General features: G+C 67.6%; 2 protein-coding genes across 5 annotated transcripts in view; both read left to right on the top strand.

Moving 5' to 3' along the window:
* The first annotated feature begins 118 nt into the window (after positions 1-118).
* On the top strand, positions 119-15108 carry CYTH1 (cytohesin 1). 4 transcript variants are annotated; one of them, XM_038165447.2, is made up of 13 exons: positions 119-259; positions 7020-7102; positions 8083-8147; positions 8827-8893; positions 9002-9120; positions 9434-9514; positions 9643-9755; positions 9828-9976; positions 10065-10176; positions 12897-12973; positions 13160-13231; positions 13523-13677; positions 13879-15108. In XM_038165447.2, the coding sequence occupies exons 1-13, from the start codon at positions 238-240 to the stop codon at positions 13955-13957; spliced, it is 1194 nt and encodes a 397-aa protein (XP_038021375.1). In that variant the 5' UTR covers positions 119-237; the 3' UTR covers positions 13958-15108. The 4 variants fall into 4 exon arrangements, with proteins under 4 accessions (XP_038021375.1, XP_038021373.1, XP_038021374.1 ...); XM_038165445.2 differs by lacking the exon at positions 119-259 and adding an exon at positions 2057-2963; XM_038165446.2 differs by lacking the exon at positions 119-259 and adding an exon at positions 4650-4890 and having other exon boundaries at positions 10065-10177; positions 12895-12973.
* Positions 15109-15490: 382 nt separating this feature from the next.
* The window catches only part of DNAH17 (dynein axonemal heavy chain 17), a 35076-nt gene continuing 25193 nt past the window's right edge, over positions 15491-25373 (top strand). The window contains exons 1-27 of the mRNA XM_072025703.1: positions 15491-15587; positions 15848-16229; positions 16810-17003; positions 17339-17531; positions 17604-17703; positions 17791-17876; positions 17995-18120; positions 18328-18483; positions 18554-18640; positions 18904-19071; positions 19303-19419; positions 20055-20323; positions 20437-20632; positions 20804-20950; positions 21259-21367; positions 21629-21732; positions 21815-21955; positions 22302-22445; positions 22633-22815; positions 22892-23134; positions 23231-23400; positions 23528-23750; positions 23823-23939; positions 24064-24150; positions 24376-24528; positions 24809-25057; positions 25226-25348. Coding sequence (XP_071881804.1) covers positions 15861-16229; positions 16810-17003; positions 17339-17531; positions 17604-17703; positions 17791-17876; positions 17995-18120; positions 18328-18483; positions 18554-18640; positions 18904-19071; positions 19303-19419; positions 20055-20323; positions 20437-20632; positions 20804-20950; positions 21259-21367; positions 21629-21732; positions 21815-21955; positions 22302-22445; positions 22633-22815; positions 22892-23134; positions 23231-23400; positions 23528-23750; positions 23823-23939; positions 24064-24150; positions 24376-24528; positions 24809-25057; positions 25226-25348 — 4254 coding nt within the window. The 5' untranslated portion in view covers positions 15491-15587; positions 15848-15860. The remainder of the gene's footprint in view (positions 15588-15847; positions 16230-16809; positions 17004-17338; positions 17532-17603; positions 17704-17790; positions 17877-17994; positions 18121-18327; positions 18484-18553; positions 18641-18903; positions 19072-19302; positions 19420-20054; positions 20324-20436; positions 20633-20803; positions 20951-21258; positions 21368-21628; positions 21733-21814; positions 21956-22301; positions 22446-22632; positions 22816-22891; positions 23135-23230; positions 23401-23527; positions 23751-23822; positions 23940-24063; positions 24151-24375; positions 24529-24808; positions 25058-25225; positions 25349-25373) is intronic.

Here is a 25373-nt window from a genome sequence, read left to right as displayed (position 1 = left end):
CCCCCCCGTGGAGCCGCCCCCCCCCCGCAATAAAACCGCGACTGAGAGCGAGAGAGTGCTGGGGGCGGGGCCTGTAGGGAGGGGGCGGGGCCTGGAGGGAGGGGGCGGGGTTTGGGGAGGGAGGGGCGGGGCCTGGTGCGGGGTGGCTCCGCCCCTTCTGACGTCACGCGCTGCCGCCCGGCGCGGCCTCGGTGCCGCCGTCACGCGGGCGGGGCCGGAGCGGCGGCGGCGGCGGCAATGGAGGAGGAGGGCGGCTACGGTCAGAGGGGGGGCCGGGAGGGGGCACCGGGCTGGGGGGGGGCACCGGGAGGAGGGAGCCGGGGGGCTACGGTCAGAGGGGGGGGGAACCGGGCGGGGGGCACCGGTTGCGGCCGGGATTCGCCCGGGGCGGCTCCGGGCGCGGGGCGGTGTCGGGGCGGGGGGCGCCGTTCTCCCGGTAGCACCGGGATCGGTGCTGGGGGGGGGCAGCGACCGGAGCCCGGCGGTGCGGGGACGGCACCGGGGGACCCCGGCCCCGCTCGGTCCCGGTCGGTTCCGGGCCGGGCCCCGCCCGGTGCCGCCCGGGAGCTGCCGGCCGCGATAAGCGCCGGGCCCGGCCCTGCGCGGGCGTTGCCGGCCGCGGCCCTGCAGCGGGAGCGGCCCCGGGAGCGGCTCCCGGAGCTTCCCCGGGGCCTGCAGCGAGCCCCGGGAGGCTCCCACCGCGGGGCTGTGCCCGGGGCACCGGGGGGGCCGGACGGCTCCCGGCGGGTCCCCTCCCTGCGGGGGCACCGGGGGCACAGTGAGGGGCTCGGGGCCGGTGCCCCCCCCCCCCCGGTGTCAGGGCCGGGACCCGGCCCCGGTGGCGGCCCCGCGGGCTCCGTTCTCCCCCCACCCAGCGCCCTGGTGCGGCTGGGGCCCGGCCCCGGGGTAATCCCGCACCCCCGGGGGATTACGGGCGGCGGGGATTAAGGGAATTAAGGGATTGCTGCGCGCAGCCAATGCCCAGCTGGGGGCCGAGCTGGGGGGGCGGCTGCACGGTGCCTCCTGGGGGGGGTCCTCACCCGCTGCCACCCTCCCTGGCCCCGTTCCCCTGCAGGTGCCCCGGCACGGGCTCAGCGGGGCCCTTCGCAGGGTGCAGCGGGGACGCTGCTGGTGAAACCCGGGGCCCGTGGAGCCCCCGAGCCCAGCAGAGCCCAGCAGAGCCGTGGGGTCTGGGCTGGAGGCAGGGGGACAACACAGGGACAGCAGCACAGGGACCAGAGCGCAGCGCTGGGGCCATCGGGGCTCCGAAGGTGGTAACGCCGTGGGGAAGGCGATGATTGAGGTGTTTGGGGGCAGAGCGCACCGAGCCACGGTGCTGGCACGCAGCAATCACACATTGGGGTGCACGTAGTGCCCCACAGAGCCGTTGTTCCAGCCCCGATGCCTGGGGCACGCAGCACGGTGCCCGCTGCTGAGCTCTGGGGGCTGCATGGGGCACCTGGGGCGATGTGTGGGGGGCAGCAGGGGGGCTCTGCCCAAGCCCTGTTTTGGGGCAGGTGCAGGCTGGGGGCTTTCCTGGGGCAGGGCTTGAGGAACGAGCTGGGTACCCAGCTCACACAGCCTGGAAACAGCCCGGCCCTGCCCCAAATGTGCTGGGCACCCACAGCTGCCCTGACCGCGGGGCTTTCCCCAGCTGCTGCCCCCGTGCCCGGCTCAGCCCGAGTCCCTCCGGCTCCTCGCGTCCTTTTCCTTCCTCGGCTTGTGGCAGCGGCTGCCTCGGCCCCAGGGAAGGGGAAGCAGCGCAGGCTGCTCGCAGTGAACGCCTCGCTGCCCTCGTGCCCCAGCAGCAGCGTTCTCCCTCCCCACCCATCCGCAGCCACGTGCCACTCCTGGCGCCTGGGGTCCCCCTGCCTGGGTGCTGTGTCCTCCCGGGGCACTGATCAGTGTCCTGCACGTCCCCCGCCACCCGTCCCATCCCGTCCTGCTTAGGTTCCTCCCGGTTCAGCGCGTCCCAGCGCTCCCTGTGCCTGGCAGCCAGCTGCTGGGTGTCTGCAGGGCGCTGCCTCGTGCCCCTCCAGGCGCTGGGGTTTGTTACTCACAGCCGTGCCCCCGCCGGGGCATCAATTCTGCTCGGAGCGAAGGGAGGAGCTGGCTGTCCGGGCTGGGTCTGCTCGGTGCCCGTGGGGCCGACGGGTTGGGGTGCAGCGGGGCCGGCAGGGTGCCCCCCAGTTCTGCCAGGATGCAGAGGCCGGGAGCTCGGGGCAGGGCCGAAGATCCTGCTGCAGCAGCACCCCAGGAGCAGGGAACCGGCTCCAGCACCGGCACCGCACTGCCCCGGCCCCATCGCCGGGGGCTGCCCAAGCACGGAGCGGGACAGCTCGGCCCCATGGGGCTGTGCCGGGAGCAGGCAGCACCCAGCACCCCGTGGCCGGGGGCCTGGCAGCACCCCGCTCCCCACGCCTCGCTGCAGCCTGTTGTGTCTCTTTATGCACCTTCCTTTTATGCAGGGGAGGTTGCTACGCAACCAGCGGCTCTGGATGCTTAAAGCTCTAATACGGAGGGATAAAACCGCTCTAAAAATACCCCGCCGGCAGCCGCCGTGGGGGTCGGGGGCTGGCAGGGGGCAGGCAGCCCAGGCCCAGGGGCTGCTGCCATGAACTTCCCCAGCTCCGTGTCCTCCAAGTGGCTTTGAGCCGCCGGCCGCTGCCCGTGCGCCCCAGCGGGCCCCTGTGCGGGCAGGGAGCGGGGATTGGCTGCGGCGGGCGCGTGGGCTCCTGCCGCTGGAGCCTCCCGCTGCCAGAGCCGCCTTCCCCTGCTCCAGACAGAGCGGGGACACCTCGGGCTGCCCGGGGTCCCGGCCGCAGGGAGCTGCCGCCGCGCCGCACAGTGCCCGCCGGGCTCCCCCTGCCCCACTCGGGGTCTGCGCGCCATGGGGACGGTCAGCGAGCTCTGCGCCTCCAGCTTCCAGGCCTTCCTGTGCCCCTCAGTGGCCACCAAGGCAGGTAGGTGCCCCGTGCCCTCTGCTTCCCGCAGTGACCCCGTCCCCACGGCAGGGCCCGTGGCTCCGGCTCCATATGGCTCCTGCCATCGGCGGCACGGAGCGTCCCGCTTGTCTCGCCGCCCCCGCGCGCTGCCGGCCTCAGGCCCCCGCAAGGGACAGCTGGGTGCGGGGCGCTCCCCACGGTGCTGGTAGAGCCGGGGAGCCCTCGGCAGAGCCAGGGGGTGCACACAGCACGGTGGGACCGAACCCCATCCTGCCCCAGCCCCTCACCCCTCCTGCCTCCAGCCCTGCCGGAGCGATGCCCTTGCTGCAGCCCCGCTTGAGAGCAGGGGGGAGCGTGCGTGGCTGCCCTCTCCAAAGGAAACCTGCCCAGGTCGGGGCTGTCACTGCGGGCTGTCAGCGCCTGGGAGCTGCTGCTGCTGTCCCTGGGCTCCTGCTCGCAGGCTGAGAGCAGCTCCCGGCAGCCCTGCGGCAGCGCTGCCTGCGCTGAGGCTGAGCACGGTGAGAGGTGCGGGAGTGGAGGGGGAGTGAGGTGCATGGCAGGGCGAGCAGCACACGATGCGGGGCTGCAGGACCGTGGCTGCAGGACCAGGCCGTGGCTGTGTCAGTGGCTCAGTGAGAGTGGACATGGCCAAGCTGCTGCTCGTGGGCCACGTCGTGTGCCCTGGTGGTGCTCCAGCCCCATGGCTGGGCCCCCAAGCCTGGAACTAGTGGGGAGCGAGGCAGCGGCTGTGGGGTGCAGGAGCTGGGTGCTGGGGGGGGGCAGGGCCCTGGCCAGCCCTCGGCGCTGGACCTGGCTGCCTGGGAGGGTCTTTGTGGAGCCCCCTGACCCCGAGCCCTTCTCCTGACGCACCTCGGCTGTCTGGGGAAGGACGGGGCTGACGCAACCCAGGATGTGCACAGAGCACGGTGAAAACAGGATGTGGTGCGCCGAGGCGGGGGCAGGAAGTTTCTTGGGGCCCCGCAGCCCCCCCCCCAGCAGTGGGGTGCAGCGGGAGCCCCCCAGCACAGCCACGGCCGAGCCCACTGGTGACACCCCGCTGCACCGGGGCCGGCCCCACGGGCAGCCCCTTCCCGCAGGGTGTCCCCGTGGTCTGTCCGAGACGTGGGGCTGCTCGACAGACGTGACATGGGTGAGAGCTGTGCCCTCGGCCGGCAGGAGACTGGGTGGCTCCGCAGCTGGGGCTGAAAGGCCTCAGGAGCCTTTTTTTAGGCCCTTCCTTCCCAGGCTTTCCGGGGAGATCTCCGTAGCCGGTGTTCCGGGTGCTGTTTTTCCATCTCACGCTGTGGAGCAGGATTTAGCTGAGTCAAGGTGGCTGAGGCTCACGCGGCCTCTCCAGGCAGCTGACAGCGGGACAGCGACGTGCCGGGGGCTCTGCTGCTGCAGGCACAGCCCTGTGGGCCCCCAGCCCCTGCCTCGGCACCGTCCTGCGGGCAGCAGCGCAGTCTGAGCGGGGATCTGCCCTGAGCTGGGGGTGACAGAGAGACGGCGGTGGCACCCCAGGGGGACCGACACCGCTCCCAGGGCTGCTGGTCCTGCCCCCGGTCCTGTGCTGGTCCCACTGCGCGGGGTCCCCAGCGTGACCACAGCGAGCTCAAGACGTGCCAAGGCGCACACGTCCTGGCGGCCCCCAAGGAAGGAAGGGCCGGGCTGGCTCCGGGTGCCTGTGGGCAGCAGCAACCCAAGGGGTGGCGGAGCCGTGCGGGGCCCTGGGCCGGCCATGGCAGGAGCAGGGCGGTGGCGGTGGCGGCGGTGCCGCGGTGACGCCCGGCGCGGCCCCGAGCTCATTGGCGCGGCGCGGCCCTGACTCAGCCCGGGCGGCGCGGGGCGGGCAGGTGCCCGCACCCCTGGGAGCTGCTCCGAGCTGCGGCGGCACAGCCGGCCCCAGGCGTCCCCCCCACCATGGTCCTGAGCGCACAGGGCAGCGGTGAGCACGGCCACAGGGTGGGGAGGGGCTGGAAGGAGGCCACGGGGACCCCCACATGGTGGTGGTGGTGGTGGTGGTGGTGGTGGTGGTGGGGCTGCGCCCGGTGCTGGGCACAGGGGGGGCGGTGGGTGCGCTGCTGCTGCTCGCAGGCGCTGTGCTCGGAGCCTGGTGGGCCCCTCACCACCGGGGGCCAGGGGGCTGAGGCAGCAGAGGGTGGGGGGATGGCACACAGCCCCCCCGTGTCATGCTGGGAAGCCTCCTGCCTGTGTGTGACAGTCTGGCACGTGGGGTCCCCTCGCACCCCGCAGCCCCCCGCTGGGCTGCTGGGGGGTGAGGCTCAGGAGCCCCCCAGAACCCTGCTGGCACTGCGGGGACGGGGTGCGGGGAGGGGGTGCCGCCCTCTTCCTTCCCCAGAGAAGCTGAAGCTGTGCCTGGGGTTTCTCTTCCTCCTGCTGCTGCTGCTGACACGGCTGGCCCAGGGTCACGAGTGCTTGTCCCCATGGGGGGGGGGGGCTGGGTCCTGCAGGGGACCCACGCAGCCCCTCGGCGGGGAGGGAGGGGGGGGCAGGGAGGCAGCACAGCTCCAGCCCCAGCTCCCCCGCGCCCGCCGCGTGCCAGCACGTCCCTGCACTGCTGCAGCCTCCCTCCCACCCCCACCCACCCGCTGCGGGCTCGGGGGGGGCTCAGTCTGGCACCGAATTTCTCTTCCCACGCGGCCGCGCAGGGCTCGGGGCTGTGCGGGTGGCTCCGAGCAGGGCCCGTCCCGGCCCGTCGCGGCACGCTGCGGCTTGTCGGTGCCGGCTGCAGCCGTGCAGCAGAGGCTGGGCCCCGGTGGGACCGGCTCCGCGCCCCGGCGCTGGTGGGGGCTGTGCTGGAGGCTCCGGGTGTGCGGCAGGGCAGAGCCCGCGGCGTTTTGGACGTGGGTAGCTCAGAACCCAGGGCTGGGGGCTGTCAGGGTCACGCTTCCATGTGTTGAGGACCGAAAATATCGGGAAGTGTTCTCGAGTCCGGGGGGGTCGTGTCGCAAGCTGAGGCTGTTGCTGACCTCGGCAGCGGGGGATTTCTGCGAAGGAGGAAGCTCGGCAGAAAACACGAGCGGAGCGAGGAAAGTGCTGAGCTCACAGATTCGCTTTGCGTGAGCGCGGCCGCCCCAGAGGCACCCGCGGGGAGGGAAGCGGCTCGGGGGTGACGCGCGGCTGCGGACAGCACCCAAGGGTGCAGGGACAGGGACGGGGCCCCAGCAGCGGACCCCCGGAGAGCACTGGGGTGAGCCGGGGCCTGGTGGTGACACGGGGACAGAGCAAACGGGGCAGAGGGGGCCTGGAGACTGCGGTGGCACCCGGTGCCTTGGCGGAACGCAGCAGCTGGGGGAAGGAGGGCGCGAGGAGCTCAGTGGCACACCAGGGCCCTGCCTGTGGCCTTGGCACGGGGCACGAGCAAGCTGCTGGAGCGTGCTGGCAGGGTGGGGGGCAGGCGGGGGCTGCCAGAGGAGCAGGGTGACCTTGGGGACGGGAGCAGCTGAAGCAGGAGGTCACGCGCTGCGGAGCACCAGGAATGTCACCCGTGGGCTGCGGCGTGAGACAGGGGACGGGAGCGCACGGCTGTGGGGGCTGCGGGGGCTGCAGGGGCTGTGGGGTGTCCGGCTCCCGAGGGGCACAGCAAGGCAGCGGTGTCACCACGTGCAGGCAGCGCCTGGTGGGGGGCTCTGCCTCCAGCCCCCAGCTCAGGAGGGGGGGTTCAGCATGGAGGGGCCGGCTGGGAGCCGGTTTTCTCTGGGGCTCGCCCGGTGCAGCTCCAGGTCCCTGCAGGGCTGGGACGGAGGCTGAGCAGGGGTGGGCTGCGGGGAGGAGCGGGGGCCGGGGCTCGCTGCCGGCTGCTGCTGGCTGAATCAGCAGGGCTCGGCCGGGCCAGGCTCCCCCGCTGCAGCCGCTGCCCGGCCCGGGGAGCGTGGTGCCCGTCGCATTCCTGGCGTGCCGTCAGGGGCACTCGGCCGGGGGCGCTGCTGACGGAGCCTCCCAGCCCCGGGCGGGCACTGGGAGCTGCGCACGGGTGCGGGTCTGGAGCCCGGCACGGGGACGGTTCCCACGGTCCGTGTGCGCTGACCTGTCCCTGTCCCTGTCCCCTCGCAGTGCCCAGCGACCTAACCCCAGAGGAGTGCCAGGAGCTGGAGAACATCCGCCGCCGCAAGCAGGAGCTGCTGGCTGACATTCAGGTGCGGTGCTCAGGGCTGCCGTGCGTGCTCCCCCATCCCTGGCTGTCCTGGGCAAGGTGGCCTCTTGCGCAGGCTCGTCCCTGTGTCCCGAGTCCCCTACCCCGCTCCTGGGCATGGGGACAAGGCAGAAGGAGAGGCTGCCTTGGCCGGGGCTGCCCAGCAGGCTGCAGTGCCTGGGATCCACAGTGCCCATGCCAGAGCCGTGCCGGGCTGGGATCAGGATCGTGCCCCCATCCCCTTCCCCGCCAGCCCCACTCCTTGCAGCCTGTGCAGGCTCCCCTGGAATTTCTGGGGCAGAAAATTGGAGCTGCTGGAAGCGCAGGGCAGGGAGGGCTGGGCACACGCGACGAGCAGCTGCTGCAGGGAGCCCGTCATCTGCCACCCCGATAGCACTGCCTCCTGAGGGCCCTGGGAGGGGACAGGAGCCGTGTGGGGGCACGGGGGGGTCCCGCAGGGCAGAGGCAGCCCCAGCCCTTCCTCGTGCTCTGCAGAGGCCCGGGCTGAGCCCTCGCCTGCGCCGTTCCCTGCGGCCCGGGGCGTCGATCTCTCCGTGGCACGGGCAGGGGCCGTGTTTCGGGGCCGTGTTTCTGCCCTGGCCGGTGGCTGCGAGGTCAGTGCTCATCTGGGACACTCGTCAGTCACGTCTGTGATTAGGGCAGCAGAGGCTAATTACTGCCATATGCTGAGCACCATCTGAAGGGATTAGGGGGTAATGTCGTTAACCTCCGAATCTCTTCCTTCCTGCATGCACAGAGACGCAGCAAGGGAATTAGCAGCAGGGCACAGCCAGCCCCCCTCTGCCAAGTGCCCTGCGAGGGGGTTCAGCCTGGGGCAGCACGTGGGGGGCTGGGGGGGCCCAGGGCTGGCACCTGCCTCCGCCGAGCCCCGTTCTGTGGGGACCCCCCGCCTGCTGCCGGGGTGCCTGGGGTCGGGGAGGCCGGGAGGCAGCTCCTGGCTCAGCGCACGCTCTCTCCCCTCAGCGGCTGAAAGATGAGATAGCAGAAGTGACGAATGAGATCGAGAACCTCGGCTCCACGGAGGAGAGGTGAGTCCCCTGCTGGCACGGAGCTGGCGGGGCCCCTTCCCGCAGCGTGCCCAGCCCTGAGCTCACCCCCTTGGCCTGGGAGCTGCTGAGCGGCGTGGCCCCGTCCCGTGGGTGCCGGTGCCGGTGGCTTTCCCAGGCACTATTAATGCCGTGGAGCAGCAGCAGGATTCCAGCCTGAATTGTTCCTCCGAAAGTCTGTTTGTCCAAGCCTCATCCCCCTGTCTGGCCGCAGAGACGTTGTTGTTCTGGGCTGGTGCAGGCGGTGCCGCTCTGGGATTAGGGGTCCTTGTGGGAGCTGTCTCGTGGCACCGTTCCCAATCCCCCTCACACCGGCCCCACTGGGGCACGAAGGCTGCAGTCCTCAGAGCCCCACCAGGCTCGCTCCAGCCTCTCCCCATGCAAAGGGGACCCATTGGGATGCCCTGCATGGGGTGACCCCACAAACAGGCTGTGGCAGCTCCTCCTGGCAGACTGGGACCAGCCCCAGCCACTCAGCTGTGGGGTGGGGCAGAGCCGGAGCCCTACACTGCATCCCCGCCGGGCAGGCTGTGCCCAATTTGAGGCTGGGGGCCTGGCCTGGCCCACAGAGCTCGGCTCCCATTTGAGTCCACGCAGGGCAAGGGGCTGGGCAGGGGGAGCCCGGTCTGTGCGCAGCGCTCAGGGCTGTGCTGTTCCGCAGGAAGAACATGCAGAGGAACAAGCAGGTGGCCATGGGCAGGAAGAAGTTCAACATGGATCCTAAGAAGGTATCGGGGTCTGGCACCGGGCTCCGGGCAGCAAGGGCAGCGCTGCAGCTCTGCCACCCCGTGCACCGGGTGCCCCCTGGCTGAGCCGCGCCTCTCGCACCACTGCAGGGCATCCAGTTCCTGATCGAGAACGACTTGCTGAAGAACACGTGCGAGGACATCGCGCAGTTCCTCTACAAGGGGGAGGGCCTCAACAAGACGGCCATCGGGGACTACCTGGGCGAGAGGTGCACGGGGCTTTGGGCAGCTTGGGGACCTGGCAGCCCCTGGGGTTCTCTGGGCAGCCCCCGGCACAGTCCCAGTAGCTTGTGCCAACACCTCACTGAGCACCGGGGCTGGCAGCGGGGTGGTTGGAGCCGTGGCTGGCACTGGGAAGAGGCCGGTGTGTGCAAACCAGCGGGGCCACGAGCAGGACAGAGCCGCAGGGATCCTGCCCGAAGGCCAGCAGGGTCTGGAGCAGAGCAGGGAGCCGTGGGGCTGCCGGGCAGTCACAGGACTGGCTGATCGTGTGCCCCTCGTGCTGCGGCTTTGTTTCCGCAGGGATGAGTTCAACATCCAAGTCCTGCACGCCTTCGTGGAGCTGCACGAGTTCACCGACCTCAACCTCGTGCAGGCGCTGCGGTGAGCCAGGGGCTGGGCTGGGGCCGGGAGTGGGGCCCTGCGGGCAGGGGGCTCGCAGGGGCTGCAAGATGGGAGCGTGGCCAGGGGGTGTGGGGGCCCCAGGAGCAGCGCGGCACCTCACTCCGCAGGCAGTTCCTCTGGAGCTTTCGGCTGCCTGGGGAGGCGCAGAAGATCGACCGGATGATGGAGGCCTTTGCCCAGCGCTACTGCCAGTGCAACCCCGGCGTCTTCCAGTCCACAGGTGGGCAGCTGCCCGGCCCCACTCCCCAGCCCCCCCCCGCCTTGAGGCTGATTTTCCCCTCTGTCCCTGTAGACACCTGCTACGTGCTCTCCTTTGCTATCATCATGCTGAACACCAGCCTGCACAACCCCAACGTCAAGGACAAGCCCACGGCGGAGCGCTTCATCGCCATGAACCGCGGCATCAACGACGGGGGGGACCTGCCCGAGGAGCTGCTGCGGGTGAGGGGCTCAGGGCCGGGGTGCGCAGCGGGGCTGTCCCGGGGCTCGGGGGGGGGAGCAGAGGTGACCCCGTGTGTCCTTGTGCCAGAATCTCTATGAGAGCATCAAGAACGAGCCCTTCAAAATCCCCGAGGACGATGGCAACGACCTCACCCACACCTTCTTCAACCCCGACCGGGAGGGCTGGCTCCTGAAGCTGGGTGAGTGCTGGCAGCCGGGTGGGTGCAGCTGGGGGACGGGGCTGGGTGGGGGCGCGATGCTCCCGGCTCACCTTGCCCACAGGATGGGCTCCTTGGAGCACGGCCCCGAGAGGGGCGAGAGGCTGCGGGCCGGCAGGGAGAGCTCCCACCCGCAGCTCTCCCTGGGCTGGGCAGCAGGAGCAGAGCCGCAGCCGGGTGGGTTCCTGGGGGGCTCTGCCTCTCAGAGCAAGCCCTGGGGGGGAGAGCTGGTGCCAGGGCCTGGTGTGGGAGCAGGGGGCTGGTGAGGCTCCTGTCGGCACCGAGGCACAGCAGGGTCCTGCCGGAGCAGGCCCCAGGGAGCGAACGGCGAGCTGCCCCCAGGCTGCGTCCCCTCCATGCCAGCGGCCGGTCCCTGCCTCACCTTCCCACGGCATTATCACCTCCGCATCCCAGCTCCACATGCAGGCAGCGTGCATGGCATCCCCGCGGCACAGCCCAGCTCTCGCAGACCACGAGCCTGCCCCACGCCCTGGCTCCCGTGGCTTCTCATCTCAGCACCTCCTTAGGGATCTCTGCCCGGGTCGAGCAAGGAGAGGGGACTGGGGGTGCTGGCAGGAGCAGGGGCTGGAGGCGGCTTTTCCCGGGGCTCCTGCCGGGGTGGGGGCTCTGTCCTCTCACCAGGGGGTGTTTTCACCTTACCACCACCCCTCGTGATGGGAATGGGGCCTTATCCCTGCCCAGCACGGAGCCCTGCCCCGTGCCAGCCCCGGTGCCAGACGAGGCATCACCCATGCCCCAGCTACATGTTGGGGGGCCCTGGAGAGCCCCAGGCCCCTGTCCCTTCTGTCCCTGAGCAGGCCCCAGCCCCTCCGAGCCCAGTAAGGGGGTGGTGAGGCTGTGGGCGGGTTGAGAGCCCCTGGGGAGGCCGTGGGGCAGGGGCTGGGCCCCCCCATCCCACACAGCCACAGAGAGCCAGGGAACTCAGCGGCCCGGCCCCTTTGGGCTTCCCTGCTGCAGCCCTGCCCCGCTGCCATGCGTGGCCCTGCGCGGGGTGAGGGGGGTTCTTCGGGGTTTCCTCTTTTTTATTTTTTTTTCCTTTTTTTTTAATTTTCTTTTCTCCCTCATTTGTATGTTTCCATGATTTTGGCTCTTCCTTTCCTTGCCCCCAACTCCAGGAGGTACGTACCCCTATCCCCTGCTCTGCTCATGCCTCTGGGGCTTCGTTTCCTTTTCGTTTTTAATTGCTGGCGATTAGTCTCATTGCTGCTGCTGCTAACCACCGCGCTGCCCGGGGGACCCTGCCTGCCGAGGGGACAGCCCCATGCCCGCCACCACCGCCGTGGCAGGGTGCCGGGCTGCCGGTCCCCGCCGATGCCGAACGCTCCCCGAGGCCTGCCGGGCCCTTCCCCTGCCCCGGTCCCGCAGGGCAAACGCCAGAGCCCGGGGACAGACGGGGCCACGGCCGCTCCTCGCCCGGGTGCTGCCCGGGCCACCCACCCCTGGCGATTCCCTGCGCCTGCGGGTGGCTCGGCACTGCCGCAGCGGGTCTGCGTCTCCGGCACCGCAAGGGATGGGGCCGGGTTTGGGGTGTTTGGGGGGCGCCCAGGAAGGGCCCAGCCTGGGACACGGAGCACCTGGAGCTGGCTGGGTGCAGGGAGCAGGTAGGAGCCACGCGCGGTGCCCCGTGCGGCTGTCCCAGAGCTGGGCACGGCCCCGGCTCGGCCGCCTGCAGCCCCGAGGTGCTGGGAGTGCTGAATCTGGGGCTGCGCTGCCTCTCGGTGCCATACGGTTCCTCCTCCAGAGCTGCTGTGATGCGGCTCTTCCACCCACAGCCCTGCTGAGGATGCAGCCTGGAGGAGGGCCTGGGGGAGCTGGAGCTCCTTAGGAGGGCTGGGGGCTGGGGGGCATCGAGCCCAGGGGTTTGGGGGGTGGGCTTGGCTGGAGGAGGGCAGGGAGCCTCGTCCTTCTAGGAAAGCCTGGTCTCAGCCTGGCTGTAGGGCAGGGACTGGGGTGAACCTTCCCCAGCAAGGGGCTCTGGCTGGGCCAGGTGCAGGGCTGGGAGGTAAGGTGGCACGGAGGGGCAGCGAGGCAGGGCTGTCCTGCAGACACAGCCGGGGTGGGGGAGACGAGCCCATTGTGCACACCCTGCTGCTTTGCGCCTGTGCCCACCCTGAGCAGCATGGCCTGGGTGCCCAGCCCGCGGCGCTGAGCAGAGCAGCCGGTGCCGCTGTGCCGGCCGGAGCGTGGCGGAGGGGAGCCGGGCTCAGCTGGGAGCAGTCCCCGAGCGCAGGGGAGCAGCTCCTCCTTGGCAGCGCTGGCTGTGGAGCTCCCCGCAGCCCACAACCTGCACGCCGGGCTCCTGCTTTGCCCAGCGTTGGGCTGGGGACAGCAGTGGGAGCGTGGCCGGTGCAGGCGGGAGCCCCGTGCGCCCCCGGAGCCCCCCGCTGCAGCCGGCGCCTGGCACAGCTCGGTGCCATCGGTGCGACCGGGCACCGCGCTCCCCGCCCGGCTCTGCCCTCCCGCCACCCTCCGCCTCCATCCCCATCCGCCTGCTTTCTGCTCTTGCTCGTGCGCTGCCCGGCGTGCTGTGTGCTGCCTGCTGCTGCTGCGCCCCGGCACCACGGGGCTGCCTGGCTCTGCTTGCGCCCCGGCGCCCGCTGCTTGCCTGTGTGTGTCCGCGCGGGCCCGGCCTCGCCGTGCCGCAGCCCGGCGGTGCCCAACACGGCTCTCTCTGCTCCCAGGAGGCAGGGTGAAGACGTGGAAGCGGCGCTGGTTCATCCTGACCGACAACTGCCTTTACTACTTCGAGTACACCACGGTCAGTGGCCTTCGTGTGGGGTGCTGAGCTGGGGCAGGGAGGGTGCTGCGCCAGGGGGCCGGGGGGCGAGCAGCACTCGGTGCCTGTGCACGGGGGTGTTGGCAGCTCCCAGCCCTTCCTCGTGGTGCACACGGAGGGGTTGGAGGTGTCCGGCCTGCGACTGAAGCCTCTGCTTGGCCCCCCCAGGATAAAGAGCCCCGTGGCATCATCCCCCTGGAGAACCTGAGCATCCGCGAGGTGGAGGACTCCAAGAAGCCCGTGAGTGCCCGGCAGGGTCCCCTGGGGCTGGAAGGAGCATCTCGGTGCTTTGGGGGGTCAGGAGCAGGCAGGGAGAGGCAGGAGGGCCCCATGGGGTTGCTGCCCATTGGGGCAGCATCTGGGGCTGGTGGCAGGGGACGCCTGGGGGTGTCAGGGTGTCCCTGTCCTGCTGCAGGGGGGTGCCAGGGAGCACCCACAGCCCCAGTGCTCTGCCTCGTCCCTCCTGCCTCGGGGTGCCCGGGGGTCCCCGCTGCCCTGGGGGCTGTCCCTGAGGGGTCTCTTCCACCCCAGAACTGCTTCGAGCTCTACATCCCCGACAACAAGGACCAGGTGATCAAGGCCTGCAAGACGGAGGCAGACGGGCGGGTGGTGGAGGGGAACCACACCGTGTACCGCATCTCGGCCCCCACGCCCGAGGAGAAGGAGGAGTGGATCAAGTGCATCAAGTGAGTGCTCGGGGGGGGCACAGCGCTGGGCAGGGACGTGGTGGGAACCGTCCCCTGGATTTGGGGTGGGGGCAGCACATCCTGGGAAACCCCACAAGGCAGGGGGGCAGCGGGCTCCCCGAGGGGCACAAAGGGGCCTTCCTGAGACCCTTCGGGGCAGGACGGCTGCGTGGCTGACCCCAGCCCTGTTCCCTCTGCCAGGGCAGCGATCAGCCGGGACCCTTTCTATGAGATGCTGGCCGCCAGGAAGAAGAAGGTGTCCTCCACCAAGAGACACTAGCAGCCCCCGCTGGCCCTGCGGGACCGCCGTGCCCCCGTCAGCGCGAGCATCTCCCCTTCCCGGAGGGCTGCAGCCCGGCCCGCGGTGCCAGGACCCAGCTTCAGCTTCGCAGTTTCTTTACCGTGGGGGGAGGGAAGGGGCAAGGGCGTTCCGGTGGCTCTGGCCCCAGTGCCACCGTCTCACCTCCAGGCAGTGCTGGGCTCGAGGTGGGACACCCGTGTGCGCGGGGAGTCCCCGCTGCTTGCTCCCCGGTGGGCTGTGGGGTGGTAATGCTGCCTGCGGGCACCGGGCTGGGCAGCGGGGCCGTCGGGCACCCTTCCTGCTCCGGGTTCCCCCGGGTGGCAACTTCCAGCCCTGGGCACTGGCGAGGGGGCAACTGGACAGGAGGGAGGGGAGCCTGGCTCGGGGGAGGGCCCCGGGGGGACCCAGTGCTGGGGACGTGCTTTTGTGTCCCCCCAGCACTCGTGTCTCCTGAAGCACTTGGGGTGCCCCACGGTGCGGGTGAGCAGCTGGCGGTTTTGGGGTGCTGCAGGCACTGGGGTGCTGGGTGGCAGCCCCAGGGTGGTGGGCACAGCCCCGCGGAGGCAGGACTCGTGGCCCTCGTTGTAGCGGGCCTGGGTCTGTGCTGAGCTCCCCCACGCTGCTGCCTTGGAGCCCCCCGGCCGTGCCCCGTGGGCGCAGGGAGGTCGTCACTGTCACGGTGCCGCGGTGCCGCGGACCTGGCCCTGCCCTGCCACAGCTCACAGCCACGAGCCCTGCGCCAGGGGTGGCTCCTGAGCAGGGGGGCGACGTGCCCGGGGGCTGCACCGAGCACGGGGCTGTGCCCATTGGGGCTGTGCCCATCGGGGCTGTGCCCCCGCCTCTGCCCCACAAGCGCCGTGCCCTGTCCTGCTCCCCCCGCACAGGGTCTGGAGGGAGACGCCCGGATCAGTATTAGTCTATTTATCAGAGGTGTAAATATTCCTGTATAGTTTTCTCCTTTTAGATTATTTTGTATGTTGGGGTCGTTCCGTGCAGAGGCCTCTCCGGAGGGTGGGGTGTGGCAGCATTTTTTATTCTAACTTTTTTTTTTTTTTTTTTTTTTTTTTTTTGCCACGGCCTTGTAAAGTAGTGCTGAGGATCTGCAGCAAATAAACACCAAACTGCGCTCATCTTGGCTCCTGTGCTCTGTGTGTGGGTCAGGCCCTGGCCCCCCTGCCCCCAGCCCTCGCCCCCCACCTTTGCCACCAGGCTTGCGCTTCTCCCACCCCAAAATTTTGGTGCCCAGCCCCGCAGTGATGTCGTGTGGCTGCTGGGGAGAGCCTGGCAGCGAGGGGGTGCTGGCAGCCTTGGCCGGGCAAGGGGGGCTTGGTAGGGGGCAGGGGGGGGTCTGGGGGCTGTGGGAGGGTGGGGGGTGTTTGGAGGAGGCTCTGCGGGCAGCACGGTGCTGGGCTGAGCCCCCGCCTGATCCCATCCGAGGCCTTGGCCCCTCATTTGATGGGGAGCTGGGGGGAGCCCCGGGGTTCCGAGACCGTTGGGCTGCAGCCAGTGTCGGTTGGGGCCGGTGCTGGGACCAGTTGGAGCCGGTGCTGGGACCAGTTGGGCTGCGGAAGGTGGTCGGAGGCTGCTGAGGGGCTGGGGGTGCGACAAGGTGGGGAGCAATAGGGCTGGGCAGGGATGGGGCAGGCTGGGGGCTGTGGGGCAGGGATGGGGCAGGATGGGGGGGCTGCGGAGCCAGGGGGCGGTGGGGCCGGGCAGGGATGGGGAAGGTTGGGGGGCAACGGAGCTGGGGCTGGGCCTGGCAGCCCCCTGCAGGGCTGCAGCGTGCAGCAAGAGGAGGCTGAGGGCAGGCAGGGGAGGGGGGCTCGGTGCAGCCCCCACTAAGCCGGGCTCTGACCCCCCCCCCAGCAGGCGCTGGGGCTCCATGGCCGAGCCCGGTGCCCGCAGGCTGTCGGCAGCCCCGGATGAGCGGCACAGCTTCCTGGAGAGCTTCGCCACGCTGCTGCTGCGGCTGCGGCCGGACAAGTGGAGCAAGTTTGAGGGCAGCGAGGATGCCAGGGCCGTGCTGGACGAGTTCTTCAGGCAGCCGGACGTGCTGGAGCTGCTGCTGTCGCTGAACCCCGCCGGGCAGCTCCAGCCCTCCACCTGCTTCCTGCCCACCCTCAAGGGCAAGGGCATCTACTTCGTGAAGAGGAAGAAGGAGAACGTCACCCGGGAGAACTGCCGGGCTGCGCTGCTGGTGGGAGACATCAGCCCCTGGCCGGTGGAGCAGCTCATTGTGGTGGTGGAGGAGGTGGGTCGGCCCCACGGGACACGGCTGCCCGGGCTCCCTTGCCGTGGGGCTGCTGTAGCCAGCACTCAAGGGGGGGCTCGAAAAGCAGCCGAAGGAAATGAGCTGACATTTTCCCCAGTGCTCACCCTGACCTTGCCACCCATGGGGCTGCCCAAGCCTCGCTGGTGCCGGTCACAGGGCTGGTGTTCTCCTGGCACAGCCGGATCCCTTCCCCTGTGTGGTTGTAGAAACACCTCAATTCCCCCTGCACCACACCCCATCACCGGGGGATGTCAGAGTGGATTCCTCTCAGATGTGCTGTGAATACTCCTGCTTAGAGAACTGCCCAGCGGGGGCACTGGGAGCCACAGGGCTCCCCTTCCCAAATGTTGGTGCCTTTGGCTGTGCACCAGCCCATTCCCCCCACGGGCACTCGCTGCAGCTCACCAAGAGCTCCCAAACCACGAAAAACCCCACGCAGGGTGAGCGGAGCCTGGAAGCACCGGTCCCAGAGCCAGGCTCGTGAGGAACGCAGCTGCTGCTGCTGCCAAGGCTGCTGGCACGGAGAGCCGGCATGCCCAGCCCTGCTCCTGTCCTCCAGGTCTTGTCCTCTCTGCTCCTGAGCAAGGAGAATGTGTTGGGCTGGCCCCGGGTGGTGGTGGAGGACGTGGTGCGACAAGCCCGCAGGCTGAGGAACGAGATGTTCGTGATGGGGGGCAAGATCCAGGGGAAGCCGCTGCTGCCGCTGCCGGAGCACCTGGACAGCCGGGACGGCTCCAGCACCGTCCTGGACTGGTGGGTGCCGCCAGCAGGAATCCCCCTGGGAGGACACTGGCTCCTTCCCTGCACAGCCCGCGGCCACGCGTCGGCTCCGCTCCCACGTCCCGGCACCAGCCTTGGGCTGCCTGTGCTGAGCTGCACCAAAGGCTGACCTCGGCTCAGGTTAACGGGAGAAATCTGGGGGTGTTACCCCAGGTCCCCGGGTGCAGCAGCTCCTCAGCAGCACAGCAGCTCTGAGCGGCCCGTGCTGGGTGGAGGTGGCTGTGGAGGGGCTCCCCAGGGGGGTTCGGGGCTCCCTGGATGGATCGGGGCAGGTCGTGGTGCTGCTCCCTGACCCGGCTGCCTTCCAGCCTGGCGGGGCCGGTGGAGGGGTCTGTGCTGCACTCCATCGAGACCATCGTCATCGACTGGTCCCACCAGATCAGGGACATCCTGAGCAAGGACTCGGCGCAGCTGCTGCTGGAGGGGCTGCACCCCTTGCCCAGGACAGAGTTTGACTTCTGGCGCACCAGGACGAGCAACCTGCAGTGCATCAATGAGCAGGTAACGCCTCACCCGGGGGGGGGCCGGCACCGCACCCCCACAGCCAAACCCACCGCGGTGCCTCTCCCACAGCTCCTCTCGCCCCGGGTGAGCGCCCTGGCCGAGATCCTGGAGAAGGCCGACAGCTGCTACTGGCCGGCACTGCAGGCCATGTTCCGGGACGTCAGTGCGGGTAGGGCTCCGGGTGGCTGCGGGCCCCTGCCCCTTGCCTCGCCAGCGAGGGTTCCCGGCCGCCCACACTGCTTCTCACCTGCGCCAGGCTTGCAGGAAGCCGACAACATCAGCCTCTACCTGCAGCCACTGCAGACCCTGCTGGAAGAGATGGAGCAAGCGGAGTACGCCCAGGTGGGTTACAGCTGCTGGGATTACCCCAGAGGCTGGGTGCAGGCAGGGGCGCAGCCCGGTTCTGCCAGCCCATCGTCAGCTCAAGGCCTGCACGCTAACGGGGACCCTGCTCCGGCAGCTCCAGTCCTACATCGACAGGGTCCTGTACACCGTCTGCCTCACCTGGGTGCACTCGGAGCACTACAGCACTCCCTCCCGGGTCATCGTCATCCTGCAGGAGATCTGCAACCTCCTCATTGAGATGGTACTGCCGGGGCTGCGCCGTGCCGAGCCACCCCTGAGCCAGGGGAGGTGGCGTGGGTCGGGGGGGGAACCCAGCCAGGGCAGCGGGAGGCCCCCATAACACCCCCACCGAGCTGGGGGGCTTGGGGCAGGTGGGGGCTGCAGGGAGCCAGGGAAGCCAAGGGGCACAAGGGGCCCCCCTGCCCACAGCAGCTTTTGTCTTTTCTAGACCCGAAACTTCCTGAGCCCTGAGGAGGTGATGAAGGGGCTGCAAGGAGAGCTTGAAGAGACCTTGGGAGGGATCAAACTGAGCATTGCCACCATCGAGAAGCTCTTCCAGTCCTACAGCAGCTGCTGCTCTGACCTGCTGCCCACCTTGTTCACGGTAGGTGCTGGGCTGGGTGCGGGTCTCCCTGCGCCAGCTCCGCTGTGCCAACGACCCCGTCCGCCCCCAGGACAAGGAGCCCCGGCTCTGGGAGTTCCCCCCCTCCCTCGTCTTCAGGAGAATGGACTCCTTCCTGCACAGGCTGAAGACCATCGAGGTGACAGCACAGCACAGGGCATGGGGCTGGGGGCGCCAGGGCAGACGGGGGGGGCAAACACCGCCCTGGCTGCCAGAGGCACCCAGCAGCACGGCGGTGCCCCCGGCTGGGCTGGTCCCGGGGTGGATGCTTTTGGGAACATTGGCTCACGGGGCACAGCCCAGCCCTGGTGCTGCAGCTTGGGCACCAGCAGTGCCAGGGAGTGGGGAGCCGGGGCTGGGCACGCAGCCGAGCCAGATCTGGAGGCTGTTGGTGCCCACCAGGAGCTGTACGAGATATCCATCGAGTTCCTGAAGCTGGAGAAAGCAGAGATGGGTGGAGCGAGAGGGAACATCCTTGGGAGCCAAGTGTTTCAGATCTACGAAGAGGTCTCTGAGCTCGTGAGGGGATTTGCCGACTGCAAGTATGATCCCTTAGATCCTGCAGAAGAGGTGAGTGAATGATGGTACGGAACGTATGCATTGGCTAAATGAAAAAAAAATCTCTTGATGGAACATGCTGGAATACCTGCATGTAAAATTGTCACCACGGCAACCCACGTGCTTGCTTTGGGGACAGTCGTGGGTTTTCTTGGCCGATCAGATTAAGCAAATCCTCCTGTAGGGGCTGGGGAATGAGGGCTGGAGGCTGCGCCCCCCTGAGCGCTGTGCTTTTTCTGACAGCAATTGGACAAGGATTTTGCAGAGTTCCAGAGCAAGATCCAGGACTTGGATAGGCGGCTGGCCACCATCCTCTGCCAGGGGTTTGATGACTGCAACAGCCTGGCCTCAGCAGTGAAGGTACCTGCGCTGTGCGGCCAGCTCGGTGGGAGGGACCCCCCACCTGGGGGGGTGGCTCTGTATGAATGAGCTGGAGGAGGTGAACGGGGCAGAGATTAAACCCACGAACAACGGGCTAAAGCTGTGGGAGAGGCTGAGTGCCCCAGCACGAGCTCCTGCCCTGAGCAGCGTTTCAGGGATGGCATCAGGCTCAAACAAGGGAACAAAGCTGGGGTCTGGGGAGAGGCAGCCTGGGGGGGGGGTGCTGGCGTGGGCTGGAAACAGGCCCTTGAAATAGTTCTCTGTCAGGAGCAAAACCAATTGACAAAAAAAAACAAATGGTTTTAATTCATAAAGGTTACGGGTTCAATTGTTAAATTCCAAACAATTTATTCAATGGAAACGCTGTGGGTGATGTTTTCTTCCGTTTAACAAGAAAAATCCACATTTTGGAGCTTCTCAGTGATGCTGCATTCACCTCCACACTGGAAGATCCCCTGCACAAAACGGCTTCTGGGAGAAAACGAGAAATTCACCAGTTCCCTGAAACTGGCAAATTTCCCTGGAATTCCCCCTGAAGTTTCAATCCTTCCACCTCATCGCCTTCACCAGCGGCACGGGCTGGCCAGCAGCGAGCACCTCTCTTCCCTTTGCAGCTGGTGCACATGTTCTCCTCCCTGCTGGACCGGCCCCTGATAAAGGCTGAGGTTTCCCCCTACTACTCATCCCTGCTGGCCGCGTTCAGTGCTGAGCTGGACGCGGTGAAGGTTCTGTATGACACCCAGATCGCTCTGGCACGGGCTGGTGGCGGTGCCCTCCCCGCGCACACCAACATGCCGCCGGTGGCCGGGCAGCTGCAGTGGTCCCTGGAGCTGCAGCAGAGGCTGGAGGGGCCGCACCAGGAGCTCTTCGCCATCAACCACCCGTGCGTGAGGCTCACACTGCTCCGCGGGCTCTGTGCGGGGCCGGGCAGGGCGCAGTCCCGGTGCCCCTCCTGCAGCCTGCTGCGGCAGCCGGCGTTTTGCGGTGCCCCCACAGCGCCTTGAGCAGTGCCGAAGCCGAGCTGGTGTCCAGGAAGTTTGAGGAAATGATCGCGCTGCTGCAGGGCTACCGGGAGGAGACCTACGGGCGGTGGATGAGCGGCGTGGACGAGGGCTGCCGCTTCAACCTGGAGCAGCCCCTGATCCTCAGGGACCCCTCCAGCTCCCTCATCAGCGTGAACTTCAGCAGGAAGGTGGGTGCTGGTGCGCAGCCCCTGCCCGCGGAGCCCTCACAGTCCTCCGCTGCGTGCTGTGGTAACGCCAGCATCAGCTCGCCCGAATGCACACCCGACTTTCTCTCGGGGCTGTTGGGAAACCTTTTGGGTTTTCCTAACGAGCGCTGTCTCCACCGTGGTGTCTCGCAGCTCGCCGCCATCCTGCGGGAGGTGAAGTACCTGAACTTCCAGCAGCAGAAGGATATTCCAGGCAGTGCCGAGAGCCTCTTCGCTCAGAATAAGACTTTCCAAAAGTTTGTGGATAATCTGGAGCTCATCACTGGCTGGTACAACAAGGCAAGTTGCAATGCAGGAGGCAACCTGCTGCGGTTTTGCTGCTGTCCCATGCCCTGAGCCTCGCTGAGAGCCTGGCAGAGCCTCACAGCAAAGGGGGGTCCGATGAGATAGGTCCCAAGAGCCCAGGGTGGTCAGGGGACCCCAGCACAGCACCGGCATGTCGGGGTGGCTGACCCCAGGCACCGGCTCCTGCCAGCCCTGTGTTGGTGGCCAGGGACCCCCAGCCTGACCCGAGGAGCGCGTCCCAAAGGGCAGAGCGGGTTCCCTCCTGCCCGCAGCTCCCTCCTGCAGCTGCCTCTGCTCCCCAGGTGAAGCTCACAGTGCTGCCGGTGGAGATCCCGCTGGTGACAGAGGAGCTGGAGGACATCGACAGGCGTCTGAGCACTGCGGAGCAAACCCTGTTTTGGCACCACGAAGGTAAAAGCCCCCCAGGGCAGGATCCGGGGGTCCCTGCAGACGGGAGCCATGCACCCCAGGGGACAGCACCGTCCTGCCTCGCACCGGGTCCCAGCAGGGCCTTTCACCACCTTTGCACCTGAAATGCAGGTTCCCAGCCCCCAGGCAAGGGCAGGTGGGGGGCAGGCAGCGTGTCCCCGCTGTGGTAAAGTGCCCCCAGAGGCTCGCTGACCAGGCGGTGCCAGCATCAGCCCCACACCGCCAGCTGCGCTTTCCTCCCAGGTGTCATGGAATACATTCAGGAGATGAGAGATATCTTGTATGCCTTAAACAGCCGAGTCCAGAGAACAAAGTTAAACGTGGAAAGTGTCAAGCAGCTGATGGAGGTAGCAGGATTTTGCTGGTTGCTTTACAAACGCCTTTCCTGGTGAGCATCTGAGAAGTCACACCGTCCTCCTTCCCTTGCAGGAGTGCTCGGCCACTCCCATGTTTGAAAGGAAAGACCACAAGGAGACGGCGCTCCTGGACCTGGACGGGAGGGCGAGCAACGTGAGCAAGCGCTACGCTGCCATTCGGGCAGCAGGCAACAGGATCGAGGCCGCGGTGAAGGTGAGGCACATCCTGCGTGGAGCGCTGCGCACCCTGACGCCGGCGTCTTCCCACGTTTTGTAACTGAGAGTTGGGCGCAAATTTGGGTGCAACCCTCTGGTCTCTGCTGAGTCAAAACTCCTGGAGAGACCGTGAAATACCGCACGCAGAAATCCGCTGCCTCCTCACGGGAAGGGCTTCGGCCACAGCTTCTGGTGGTGTGTAGCGGAGAGAAGGATCTGAAGAGCAGCCTCACGAGATAAAGCTGTGATCGGTCCCGAGAGGGCTCACTTCCAGGGTGTTGGGAACTGGTACATTTGCTGGGAATTTATCAGCAAACATTAGGTTGGTTTTCCTTGGCTTGCAGGAGAATGCAGACCTGTTCAAGGCCGATACATCATCGCAGATATGGCAGAACTACGTAGAATATATACACAAAATAGTGTTGGATGGATTCAACAGACTTACTCACAAATCCCTAGAGCTGCTGCTCACCAACATGGTCCCTGATGTACGTCCAGGTTTGCTCCACGCCCGTGCTCTGTGTGCTTTGGGTGCACCCCTGCGTGCCTTTCCTTTCTGGGGTGTTCTGTTCGGTGGTAAACGTGCCCAGCTCAGGGCTCCCTGGGGGGAATCCTGGGGCCAGGGGTGGGATGGGAACGGGGACAGCGGCCACGCAGGGTGCTGACCTCTTTCAGGACAACGTGGCCCCGTTGTTCGAGGTGCACATGGATCTGTGTGACAGCAGAGTGGGGTTCCGCCCGTCCCTGGAGATGTTAGATGACAACAGCTTCTTGGAGCTGGTGGAAAACCTTCTCAGCGACATCTACGGAGCCGCAGAGTGCATGCCCCTCCTGCTGGAGGGCAAACTGAGCTACAAGGTGGGTGCCTGGCAGGTGAGCGAGGATGCTGCGGTGTCCCCCGGCCGGTCCCCAGGAGCTCTGCCCATCCCTGCAGACCGAGCTGGAGGAGCATGGGGAGCTCAGCAGGATGCGGGAGGAGGTGGTGACGCTGGTGGTCAACGCCATGAAGGAAGGCGAGGAGTACAGTGCCAGCTTTGAGGAGCACTCCCAGCTGTGGCTGGAGGACCCCGAGGAGTTCCTGCAGCGCTTCCTCACCTCTCGCCGTGCCTCCAGCCCTGGGGAGCCAGAGGAGCCCCCTCCCCACGGGCCCCCGCCCCTGCAGCTCTTCAAGCAGGAGGTACCGGGGGGTTCTCCAGGGGGCTCGCAGTGCCCATGGAGGTTCTGGATGCCCGGTGACCACCAGCCGTGGGCTGCAACCATCTCTCATCCCCAGATTGACTCGTGCGAGGCGCTGTGCGAGGAGGTGTCGGGGTTTGCCAACACCTGCGTGTTCGGGGGGTGGCTGCAGAGCGACTGCCGCCCCTTCAAGCAGGCGCTGCTGAGCGCTATCAGGAGACGTGAGCTGGTGCTCAAGCAGTACCTCACCAACCTCGTCACAACCAGGTAGGGCACAGGGCATGGGGACAGGGTGCTCCTGGGCACCCAAGGGCACTGCGGCCAGGGGCAGGGCTGGCCCCGTGGGGACGGAGCTGGCGGGGAGCCCTGCCGAGCTCCCCTGCCTTCTGCACAGCCTGCAGGAGCTCGAAGGCTTCATCAAAGAAGCCACTGCTGGCCTGACTAAGCCTGTGGAAGAGGGAGACTACGATGGGCTGGTGGAGGTGATGGGGCACTTGATGAGGGTAAAGGACAGGCAGGCCACCACCGACGGCATGTTCGAGCCCCTGAAGGAGACAATTGCGCTGCTCAGCACCTACGGAGAGGAGATGCCCGAGGAGATCCACCTGCAGCTCCAGGTGAGGTGCTCGAGGCCCCAGGGCTGGGCAGGGGTTCCCCGGGGCCGGGCTGTGACACGGCGCTCGCTGCAGGAGCTCCCCGAGCACTGGGACAACACCAAGAAGCTCTCCTTCCGCGTGAAGCAGAACGTGGCACCCCTGCAGACAAACGAGGTCAACATCATCCGCAGGAAGTGCCAGCAATTCGAGGTGCCCACACGGGTCTGGGAAAGGGGTGGGGACGAGCCTGCAGCTGCTCGGGAACACCCCTGTGCTCTCCATGGGCCACCAGCCCCACGGCCCCGGCTCCCCCAAGACGCTGTGTCCCCCGCAGGTCCAGCAGCAGGCCTTCAGGGAGAAGTTCCGGGAAAAAGCCCCCTTTTTGTACACTGATCCAGACCCCTACAAATCCCTGAACAAGGTAGGGAGGGTGAGGATGTCGGGGCAGGGACTGGGACCTGCGGAGGGTGATGCCTGCCCGTGCCACGCTGCTCAGCCCTGCAGCAGGTTCTGTCCCCGCTGCACCGCAGTGAGTGCCGCAGGATGGTGCTGCCCCCGGGAAGGACACACGTCCCCAGGGCAGGACACACGTCCCCAGGGCAGGACACGCAGCCTCCGGCTGAGCCCTTTTCTTCCTCCCCACTAGCAACAAAAAAGCATCGCCGCCATGGAGAGCGAGCTGGCTGCCCTGTCCAAGTCAGCCGGGCTGTTTGAGGTGGCAGTGCCGGAGTACAAACAGCTCAAAGCTTGCCACAGGGAAGTGCGTTTGCTGAAGCAGCTCTGGGACATGATCGTCCTGGTACGTGCTGTGAGCCGGAGGAGCAGGGGCACAGGGACGGGCAAAGCAAGCTCCGTGTGCGTGCGGGACCAGCCCCATCACAGGGCTGAGCCGCCCTGCAGCCACCGACGGCCTCGCACTCCGGGGAGCACTGGAGGGGTGGGGTGGGCGCAGGGCAGTTTTTCAGCCAGTGCATTTCTGCTCGTGCGGGGGGTGTGCGGGTGCTGGCAGCACGGCTCTTTGTCCCAGGCAGGGCTGCTCCTGCTGAGCGCGTCCTGTAACGGGGTGTTCCCAACCTCAGGTTAACACCAGCATTGATGACTGGAAGACCACCAAGTGGAAGGATATCAACGTTGAGCAGATGGATATTGACTGCAAGAAGTTCTCTAAAGACATTCGGAGCCTGGATAAGGAGATGAGAAGCTGGGACGCGTTCACAGGGCTGGACAGCAGCATGAAGAACATGATCACATCCCTGCGCGCCGTGAACGAGCTGCAGAACCCGGCCATCAGGGACCGGCACTGGCACGAGCTGATGCAGGCGACCAAGGTGTGCCCCAGGGGGTCCCCAGCTCTGCACCCCCAGAAGAAGCATGCAGGCTGCATCGGGGTGGCTGTGCACAAATGTTTGTGCAGGCTCGTTAAATGTTTGTTAGGAAGCTGCTCTGGGGAGCCTGCGGGGGGGTGTCAGTGCCCAACGGTGCCGGTTCTGCCGCAGGTGAACTTCACCATGTCTGAGGACACAACCCTCGCGGATCTGCTGCAGCTGAACCTGCACAAGTTCGAGGATGAGGTTCGTGGCATCGTGGACAAAGCTGTGAAAGAATCAGGGATGGAGAAGGTACGGCAATCACGGCTCGGTTCGT

The sequence above is a fragment of the Anas platyrhynchos genome, chromosome 19, assembly GCF_047663525.1.
Source record: "Anas platyrhynchos isolate ZD024472 breed Pekin duck chromosome 19, IASCAAS_PekinDuck_T2T, whole genome shotgun sequence".
Lineage (NCBI taxonomy): Eukaryota > Metazoa > Chordata > Aves > Anseriformes > Anatidae > Anas > Anas platyrhynchos.
Note: the sequence above shows the minus strand (reverse complement) of the source record. Positions and strands in the feature narration are given on the sequence as shown.